General features: G+C 48.3%; 1 protein-coding gene across 1 annotated transcript; it reads left to right on the top strand.

Moving 5' to 3' along the window:
* Positions 1 to 455: 455 nt before the first annotated feature.
* CATSPER1 (cation channel sperm associated 1) lies at positions 456 to 7,123 on the top strand (the record flags this gene model as incomplete). The annotated part of the gene is made up of 12 exons (XM_080912958.1): positions 456 to 1,299; positions 2,259 to 2,465; positions 3,482 to 3,595; positions 3,749 to 3,902; positions 4,221 to 4,312; positions 4,460 to 4,603; positions 4,743 to 4,806; positions 4,962 to 5,034; positions 5,123 to 5,183; positions 6,182 to 6,257; positions 6,830 to 6,944; positions 7,097 to 7,123. 12 exons carry the CDS (start codon positions 456 to 458, stop codon positions 7,121 to 7,123), a joined length of 1,971 nt encoding a protein of 656 aa, XP_080769084.1.
* Positions 7,124 to 10,830: the final 3,707 nt, after the last annotated feature.

Raw genomic sequence — 10,830 nt, 5'->3', positions numbered from 1 at the left:
TAGGTTGCAAGAAAGGTATGCCCACAGTGTAGCCCTGGTTGACTTGGAACTTACTGTGTAGACCAGACTGGTCTTGAGCTCACAGAGATCTACCTGCCTCTACCTCCCTAGGTTTAGAGGTTTGTACTATCACTCCCAGCCAGGTTTTCTTATTTTACAATAAAGGGGTAAGTGAGATACAATAATTCTTTTTCATCATCTTTTATTTGTTTGGGTTTTGTTTTGTTTAGATACAATAATTCTCAATTCTGAATGTTAAGCCCAAAAGAAGCCCTCAGGTATAAAATGAGACCCAAGCACACTGATGACATCATAGAGAGGAGAATTCTAAGAGCATAGTCAGATCTTCTTAGAAACTGGCTGTAGTTGGACTGAGCTTAGCTTTAGGAGATCCAGAAAAGGGACTTTGGGTTCCACACTTGAGCTGTCTTTGTTCCAGGGGCTCGGAGACAGTCATGGATCAACCTTCAAGGACGAATGAGTACTACTACGAGCATTTTCACCCACCATCTTCCCACCCTGCACAGCAGAGACCAAGTGGGGTCCATCATTATGAATCTCCTCAACATGGGATGTTCCAACAACCATCCCAGCACCATGCTGGATTCCATCCACAAAATGAATCCCAGCATTTGCGTGAGTTCTCAGACCGCCATCATTCCTCTCAGCAGGACAGGGCCCATCTCTCCACATTACCTAGTAATACCCCTCACACTTATGGTGGATCTCACCCCCTTGCTGACTCTAATGAACCCCATCAAGGTGGCCCCCATAGATTCAGTGAAGCTTTGCCCCACCCCTCCACTACTAGCAGCCACCAAGGGAAAACCCACCATCACCACCATGACAGGCCTCACCATCTTGACCCCCACCAGAACAAAAGGCAGTCTCAACAACATTCAGACATCCTTTTCCATCGCTCTGCTATGGGGTCCCAAACCCAGGAAAAATCTCACCTCCAAACTGATTCCAAACATGAGGGCCGGCGGGTCGGCCCTCAGCATAGTGAGCACCACCATGGTGAGCACCACCACCAGAAAGGGCAACGACACCATCATGGAGAGCATATGCATCTCAGAGACAGTCTTCGCCATCACTACCAGAGCACTTCCCAGCTTTCACGAAAGTCCCACAGCACAGTTGCCACCTCTCCTTCTCATTTGGGATCCAAAAGCTCAGTCAGTATGCCTCGGTCCTACTTGGGAGTTCGATCTTATATCTCCAGCCAAGTTCATTCCAAGGACAACTTGAAAGAATCGGTCTCTTGGAGTGAAGAGGACCATGTTCAGAAACGCAAAAGTGAGTCTTTTTTACTGGGGTCCCAACCCAGACTCTTACTTCCTTACTCAGATTCATACGACTCTAGCCAAGACCCTGAACTGGCTTTTCAGACATCAACAAGCCTCACTTGTGTGTGGATCCAATCAGCCATTCACTTCTGGCTGCTCACTGTCCTGACCCTTACTCCTTACACTATTGGCTCTGAAAGCCTGGCAGTGCCTCCTCATTCACCCCTTGCTTTATTCCCTCACATGTTCATGTCTTCACCATTGAGGATCTAGTCAAACGTAGATACCTGCTCTCCCTGTGTCCTGGAAGGGTAGGGAAGATGCTAGGACAGTTGCTTTGCTCACAGGGTCCAAAGCTAGGGTTGGGTACAATCCCAGGCCATCTAATGACAGGAGCCTGGCATTTCGTATATCAGATTTGCTTCTGTGGATTCTGTGTGCACATTTGCCCCACTAAGCTGTGAAATGCTTGCTGAGGACATATTCTGGGAACCAATACTAAAAGGAAAAGCTGACTTAATGGAAGACATGGAGAGACTTGGGTGGTTACAGTCTCCCAGACTCTGTGCCTATTAGTTCAGCAAATACAGCAGAAGTCTCATGAATGAAGGACTAGAGACTTACTGAATGGGAACAGGGAAAGAAGTCAGGGGATGGGAAGATTTAGCAGGATCTTAATCGGGAAAAGAGAACACCAAGAGGGTGGCATGGTAACAAGAATCAGATTTTCTGTAAGTTTCCATATGAGCCAAGATAAATATGGAGTTGTAAGGTCAGGATTGCTTAGAACATCTTGGCCCCTGATGTGGAAGGTGTAAGGACGGTGACTCCACGATCAGTAGGGGACAAGCAAGATGCCACATTAGTGAGTAGATCAGAGGAGGAATAATTATGCCACCTGGGAGGGTACCTGGGATCACTGCACCCCATCACTACCTGCATGAGCATAACCTTCTGACTCCTTTACAGAGGCCCAGAGGGGCCACAAGAAGGCGCACACTGGGAACATCTTCCAACTGATCTGGGAAAGAATAAGCCATCTCCTTTTGGTTCTCCAGGAAATGATATTGTCACTGACCCAGTCCCTGGGCTTTGAGACATTTATCTTCCTCGTGGTCTGTCTCAACACAGTCATCCTTGTGGCCCAGACTTTCACTGAGCTAGAGATCCGAGGTGGTAAGAGCCAAGTAGCCTTGTCCCTATGCTGAACAATTGATGTAGCTCCAGGTCCTCCCATGAGCCTGATCTAGTGCCAAGAGGTCTTTACAATTTATGTTAAACCCAGTAGTGGTGGTACATGCCTTTAATCCCAGCACTCAGGAAGTAGAGGGACTCAGATCTCTGTGTGAGGCCAACATGGTCTACCGAGTGAGTCCCAGAATAGCCAGGGCTACACAGAGAAACCATGTCTCAGGGGGAAAAAAAGAACACAAAACAAAAACAAGCAAACACAACAACAAACCCTATGTTTCTTTGTCTTCGCCCCCTGGCAACTTACTGACATTCCCAGAGGTAGAAATATTCTGAGGTCCTGCAGAAAACCCAACAAACTGCAGGCCATGCTGTTCACAAAAAAGCCACCAGGTGGCAATATTCTCTGAGTAAACCAATCCAGGCGGGGGACAATGCTGGGAAGAGGCCCTGGAACTGTAAAAGTGGGAAGCCTGAGAACACTGGCCTCTTGAAGCCCAATAGAACCCAGTAGAACCCAGTAGAGGCAGGTGATTGAAGTGTCGCTCCGTGCACTACATTTACTACCATGGTTCAAGGCTGCAGTTTTAGAACATGTCAAGTTTATTTATATTTATAAAGAACTCTGCCAAGCCTATTTCTTGTTCCTATTTTACAAATAAGAAAACCCACAAACTGGGTGTTTAAGCCCTTTAAAAGAGCTAAGGGGTTGGGCATATGCCTTTAATTCCAGCAGAATGAAGCAGAGGCAGGCAGATCTCTATGAGTTTGAGGCCAGCCTGACCTACATAGCAAGTTCCAGGCCAGCCAGAACTATATAATGAGACTCTTGTCTCAAAAAACCAAAAAGATAAAACAAAACAAAAAACAAAAACAGAAAAATGCCAGCTGGGGGAAGATTGGATGTTTGGTCTACATGAGGTCCTAATAAGGAAGGAAGGAATAGAGGGTGGCCCGGACTATGGGGACTGTCACTGAGAAAGCCTTTGGTGTTTCCACAGAATGGTACTTCATGGTCTTGGACTCCATTTTCCTCTCCATCTATGTACTAGAAGCCATCCTTAAGCTAATTGCCCTGGGCCTGAATTATTTTTACGACCCATGGAACAATCTGGGTGGGTAAGGTTGTGATAGGATGGGGAAGGGACACTGAACTGTTTGTGGGAAGCTAAAGGGATGGGGATGGGATGCTGGCTTTAGAAAGCCTGTGGGTCTGGGCCAAAGGTCTGTCAGGCCTCCCTAAAACTGAAGCCCTGTTCTGCCCTTAGACTTCTTCATCATGGTCATGGCAGTTCTGGACTTTGTGCTCCTCCAGATAAATTCCCTCTCATATTCATTCTACAACCACAGCCTATTCCGGATTCTCAAAGTCTTCAAAAGCATGCGGGCCCTGAGGGCCATTCGGGTCCTTAGGAGGCTCAGGTCATTGCCTCCTAGACTGCTCACCCTGGTGTGGAGATTCTCGGAAAAGGGAACATGGGCCTGGATTTCCAGGGAATCCATGTAACCTGTTTCTGGGATGGTGGTGGGTTGGCATTGTGGCCCCTTGCATGCTTGGGATAAACTTCCCTGGGGTCCATGCACGGATCAATCTCTTTATTTTCCAAGGAAGGATCAGGATTTGACTAAGTCACCAATGAATTAGGGACACCTTAATCTTAGAGTCCAGTCTGGTTACCAGCTACAACTCTCCACGTCCACCCCCACTAACTCAGACTTGTTCTCCATCACTGCCCACAGCATCCTGACCAGCCTCCATGAAGTGACTGGGACTCTGAGTGAATCTCTGCCATCCATCACAGCTATCCTTACTCTCATGTTTACCTGCCTCTGTATCCTGTGCAGTAGAGGTTGGGCGGCTGCTGGCCTAGGGCAGTGGGAGTGGGGAGAAGCAGGTCTGGAGGGGCTGAGTGCAACCTGGTGAGAAGTGGTACAACGTCAGGGGATCTGGAAATTGTTTGGTTCTAAGCAATTGCCAGTCCTCTTCTCTGTGGTGCTCCGGGCACTATTTCGAGACTCAGACCACAAGCGCTTCCAGAACATCTTTACCACTATCTTCACCCTGTTCACCATGCTCACCTTGGATGACTGGTCCCTTATCTACATAGACAACAGGGCCGAAGGTAGGCAGAGGCCAGGGTCCAGGGCCTGGTTAGCAGATACCAATGGCTCAGTTACATCTGCCCTATGGGAGCTGCTGCTACTTTCTGGAAAGGGTGGAGGCTAGGGAATGCCTTTTGATTGGCCAACTCTCTCCCCCAGGTGCTTGGTACATCATCCCCATCCTTATTATTTACATCATCATCCAGTACTTCATCTTCCTCAAGTGAGGCACCTGCTTTACTGCCCAGCTATACCATCAGCTCCTTACCTAACCCACCCCCGCCCTCTTGCCCTTGTCATGTCATACTGGACTCAAAGAACAGTATGTGGCCTCTTCTCTGGTATCCCCATTGAGAGCACCCACTGTACCCTCTGCAGCCTGGTGATTGCTGTCCTGGTAGATAACTTCCAGATGGCATTGCTCAAAGGCCTAGAGAAAGTAAAGCTGGAGGTACCACACACATGGGGCAAGGGCAGGGGGGATGGAAGAACAACACTCCAGGAAAGAAACCCTGGTAGAATGAAGGTCTTTTCTCCAGCAAGCTGCCCGGATCCATGAGAAGTTGCTGGATGACTCAATGACAGAGCTCCACAAAGCAGGTACTGACCAGTCCCTCCTCCTGCCCGACCGCTTTCTCTCTAGAGTAGCCAGGCTGTTCCAGAGGTTTAGAATCTGAGATCTGGGAATGCTATCCAAGTTTAGAATGTTGGTCCAAAGGATTCTAGATAGTCCTCTAAAGGTTAATTAATTTAAAAAAAGTCAGTTTTTGAAAGACCTTACTTGCAAAGCAAATTATAGTTTATCAAACTATTGTTTGTAACTAACTTTCACAGCCTGCCACAGTTGGTCCTCCATGAGAAGAGACATTTACAACTGTCGTTATGAGTCACATAGACCCAAGGTCAAGTTTACTCATCCAGACTTATATCTGTAATCCCAGCACTTGGGTGGGGAATACAGAGGAGAATCAGAAGTTCTGAAGCATCCTAGACTAGATGAGACACTGTCTCAAGAGAAGGAAAGATCCAGGGGATCTGGTATTCTCTTCTGGCCCCCATGGGCGGGTAGGGGCACACATACATACATGTATGCTGACAGAACATATACACATAGAAATTTTTTAAATCTTTGAGACAAAAAGAGAGAGGAAGAAAAAGATGACTATTAGGATATGAGTTTCTAGACCCTGTTGTAAGATCAGCATAGGAAATTACCCCACTTATGGTTGATAATTACCTTAAGTAAAAAGATAAATTGGCTCCAATTAACAAAGAGTGCAAGAGATTTGGGGAACAGCTTGGCCATCTGGATCTGGTCTACATTTCTGCCTTGTTGCCCTTTGGTGTTTGTTTGTTTGTTTGATTGGTTGGTTGTCAGATTTGGGGCTTTGGGTTTTTCAAGACAGGGTTCTCTGTGTAGCTCTGGGTGTTTTGGAACTTGCTCTGTAGACCAGATGGGCTTTGAACTAAGAAATCCACCTCCTCTGCCTCCTGAATACTAGGATCAAAGGTGTTCGCCCTACATCCAGTCCTCAACCTTTTTGAATCTAGTAATTTGCCTGGTCATCCTCCTCACCATGTCCTTTCTCTCCATCCAGATGCCGATGCCCAAATGACTGAGGAAGCCTTAAAGATGCAGCTTATTGAAAGGATGTTTGGCAACATGACAGAGGAGTAAGGAGAAGGAAGGGATGGGGTGGGTCCAGGGCAAGAAGTCTGGAGGCTGTATGGTAGAATAGGAAGCCAAAATTGTTACCTGTCTGTCTTGGACAGAAGGAAGTAGGTGGCTAGCAAGCCACAGGGACCCTCCTGACTTACATCCTCATCAGCACTGGGATTACAGGTCCAGGAGTGACTATGACACCTAGTGTTTTACATGTGTGTTTTACCCGTGTGCTGAGATCCAAACACAGATGCTCATGCTTGTATAGAGATTGTTTACAGACATAACAGTGTTCAAGGGCAGATGCCATTTTAAAAAGTAAAGTGGGGAACAATAAAGGAAGGCACCCAATGCTGACTTCTTGCTTTCACATGCACATACCCATGTGTACCCACACGCACACACACACTCGTGTATACCCACAGGCACACATGTGTACATAAACATATACACATCTGCAAAATAACAAGTAAAAGAGTAAAATCTAGAGAAAGAGACATACTGGAGATAGACATCTAGGTCATGGCAAGGAGAGACATGTTAGGCGCCTAGGAGCCCAATCTTCGTCTCTGCCCAACTCCAGCCAGCGGGTGCTGCACTTCCAGTATCTGCAGTTGGTGGCCGCGGTGGAGCAGCATCAACAGAAGTTTCGCTCCCAAGCATCTGTCATCGATGAGATTGTGGACAATGCATTTGAGGTGAACCAGGAAGGAGAGGGAGATGGGAAGGGAAAAGAGAGGCTTGGGGGGGGTGTAGAAGCTCTTACTCAAAAGTGGTTCTGAGTAACAGCGTCATGGCATTGGCAAAGGCTGGCCCTGCTTCATTCATGCACATTCTATCTGACCTACAGGCTGGAGATGACGACTTCTCGAAGTGACCTTGAAGAATACTGACTTGAAAGTCTCTGGCAAGCTACCTCCTTGGATGGTGGGTTGGGACAAGGCCCTAATGCTGCTGGTATTATCCAGAACCATGTTGGACTGAGGTCCCAATAGAGTTTTTAAAACCCTGGGGGCTCTGTGTTTTCACTGGAAGCAAAGGTCAAGGAGATTGAACGGTGTGCTACTGGCATATGTTGAGAGTTGCATGTGTAAGGGGCTCTTCTTGGATCTCCTCTGGCCTCACCAGGTCCCAGCCTCTCAGTTCAGCTCAACAGTGCCTTAGCAGAGATCAGAAGGGTGAGCGGGCAGTACAGGAAGAGGAGCCTGGGGAGAGGATGGAAGGCCAAATGTGGAGTTCTTAGATGAGGAGAATCTATCTGTGGTTCTGGCCTGGGGGTAGAAGAATGGACTAAAACCATCTCAAAATGTTCAAGATTGTATCAGAGGTCAGACATAGGGCCCAGCACCCAGGAGCTCAGGCTTACCAGGAACACCAACATTTAACATAAGGATAGCAACCCAGTGGAAATACTAATACCCAAATGGATTGCTGGTGCCACATGCACTGGGGAGGCAGACGCAGGTGGAGCTCTGTGAGTTCCAGGCCAGCCTGGTCTACAGAGTGAGTTCCAGGTCAGCCAAAGCTACACATAGAAACCCTGTCTTGGAAAAGCAAAAACAAACAAAACCCTCAAAAAAACAAAGAGCCAAGTATTTTGGCACACACCTTTGACCCAAGTGCTTGGAAGGCAGAGGTAACTGGATCTCTGAGTTTGAGGTCACCCTGGTCTATAAAATGAGTTCCAAGACAGCCAGGGCTACACAGAGAGACCGTGTCTTGAAAAACCAAAAATAAATGAAAAATTTTAAAAGAAACCAGTGGTTTAAAGAGAGCTAGAAGAGCTGTAGAGAGGGCTTGGGTCTCAGAGGGCAAGATCCCTTGCTGGTCTTCAGGAGGACCCAAGTTCAGTTCTCAGCACCCACATCAGACTGCTTACAACCACCTATAATTCAGCTCTAAAGGATCCAACAGTTTCTTCCTGTCTCCATGGGCACTGCACTCACACATACAATCTACACACAGACACGCTGAAGTAAAACCACAAAACTTTAGAGAAGGTCTCTCATTCTTCTGGTAGATGGGAACAAGGCCATGTGACAAGGACCAGTTGCTTTTGGCAGAGAGCCAAAGGAAGTGGCAGTGTCTGTCCAGCCTGTTTTAGGGCTCAGATGAGTCCCACATGTACTACTTGAACCCAGGTAGGATATCCAGAGCCCCTGTGTCCACAGTGGGACTGCCAATGGGACACTTATCTGTGTTAAGCATTGAGTCAAGGTGCCACTCAGCTCTGGCCCAGGAGCTCCCCATCAAGAGTTGGCCATCTTTCATAATTTATAACCATATTACTCTTAGTAGAAGCCAATCTAGAGTGTTGTGGAGGCTGGAAGGACTCCATAATGGGAGCTGGAGGATGATGGTTTGACCAACGCCCACACCCACCACTGGTCTGGTTCAGCCAGCTGTTCTTTCTCCAGAAACTTAGAGAGAACCTTGCTTTGTGGAGGTGCCTCCCCTAAGCTTGCTTAGTCATGCCCAGGCCCTGGAATACATCAAGCAGAGGAAATGCCATCTGGGATTTGGTCATCGATTCCAGGGGTGGAGAAACCACGGGACAGATGTCCTGACTCTTGCCTCTCCCTGGGCCTCACACATTCAACAAGTATTTCCTGTCGCCTGCCCTGGACTGGCTCCATGCTTGGTAGCCTCTCCTTGATGGAACTTGGGAAATCTTCCAAGTAGTGACTACGCAGCATGGACCACACTGTCAAGGGTAATGGGCTCTAGCAGAAGCAGGACTGCAAGTTGTACCCTCTCTCAATATCAAATCCAGCCCCTCAGTGTGTCAGGCTTCCCAGGTAGCACCCGGCCTCCATTCCCTCCAAGATGTGGCCTTTGAAGGCAGCAGATGGAACCCCAGCTGCCCTGGTGTTCATGAGGTCACAGAATTGGGGTGGGAGGGGTCAGACAGAAACAAGTTAGGTGTGAGACCTTTCTTAGGAAGGAGGTGTGAGATAGTGAATCTCGGCTGTCTGGTTACCTTCCCTGCTACCCCCCCCCCCCCCCCCGCCAGTGATGCCAGCTTGAGCCTTTCACTTCCTAGTGCTCCCAAAGCAACTGGTGACTATGGCCTGTCCCCAGAGTAGATGCCTATTAGTGTATCTGAGCAAGACTCCTGGGCGTGATGTAAGTGCTGGCTTGGGGGGGGAGGAGTGCTGTATACTCATCTCTGGGTTACTTCCTGCTTCCCCGATGTGAGTGCAGTCTGCCTGGTGTGTCTGCTTATGTGTTTCTAGGCTGTGTTGCTAGCATCTTTAGGACATGTCTACAAGCACCTAAGTGGGTCCTGGGACTGCCTCCCCTCACTCTCTGACCATGTGTATAACAAGAATCACAACTACAAAGAAATGTACGAAGAATCTAAACCCTGTTTCCTTCAGTCCAACATGACATTGACTGGACCTTGTCCCTCCTGTGAGCGTGACCCCTCCAGGATAGCAGCTCTTGTTCCCTCTGGAGCTTCATGGCTCAGGTTCCTTTAGTAACCTTGCCCAGAGCAAAACACTGAGAAAATACCTCTGAGAAGAATGTGAGAGGCATGTACTGGCTTCCTGACCTCTGGCCAATGGGGACTCAGAAGTGAAAGTCACCTTCAGCCACCAGTATACACAAAAATATTTGTGAGCTGGGAACTCAGTGCTGTGGGGACAATGGAGTTGAGCAGCCATCTCACACAACTGTTCAGTACTGAGAGTTCAGCAGGATATGGGCTTCTCTTCAAGAGCTGACATGCAGGGACTGGACAGGATTGATGGCCCAGAGGCCCCTTGTGTACCCAGAGTCATACCCATAAAGCCTGGTGGCAGGTCCTTAGAGGGATGTAGTCTAGGAACTTGACATTCCCCCAACACGTGTGTGGTCAAATGTTCCAGACATGCTGGGCTGTGATGGCACATCCCTGTAATCTCAGCACTCGGGAAGCAGAGGCAGGTGGATATCTCAATTCAAGGCCAGCCTGGTCTACAGAGTAAGTTCCAAGACAACTAAGGGTTACACAGAGAAACCCTGTCTCAGAGAACGAAAAAAACAGTTCCAGATACTGGGACATGAAGTGATTTGTTTGCTGCCACAGGATGTACCTTGCTAAAGGAACATGTCCCTTGTTACAGCAGCCCTGTAAGCCTGCTGTCTGATACCCTTTGCTGCTTCACCATTTGAGGACAACAACAAGAGCTGAGCCACTAATAAAGTCACTGGCCTGAGTCGTCAGCCTGTGCAGCCCTCCTGACCCCAGTTTTTGACATCCTCTTCCTCAGAGTCCCAGCATGAACCCTGGAAGAGATGCTGGTCACACAGACATCCCTACTGTAGCTAGTCTTGGGCATCCTTCTCCTGTTTCTTTGTTTCCTCCTCCCTTACCTCTGAGACCACTGAAAATGTCTGGAAAAGGGACATCCATCTGAGGCCCATACCCTCAGTACTACCTCAGAGGGGTCAGCAGGGGCTCCCTTGGGGGGTAAGGGCACTCTCCCCTGTCAACTGAGAGGTTCTCAGAGTCACTGGGAGCAGAGTGAACATCAGTCAGGGTAGGGTAAACACAGGAGAAACCAGTGCGAGAAGCAGAGCTGGAGATTTATTGCAGCG

The sequence above is a fragment of the Micromys minutus genome (assembly GCF_963924665.1).
Source record: "Micromys minutus genome assembly, chromosome: 2".
Classification (NCBI taxonomy): domain Eukaryota; kingdom Metazoa; phylum Chordata; class Mammalia; order Rodentia; family Muridae; genus Micromys; species Micromys minutus.
The sequence above is the reverse complement of the archived record's forward strand: the minus strand, read 5'-3'. Positions and strand labels throughout refer to the sequence as shown.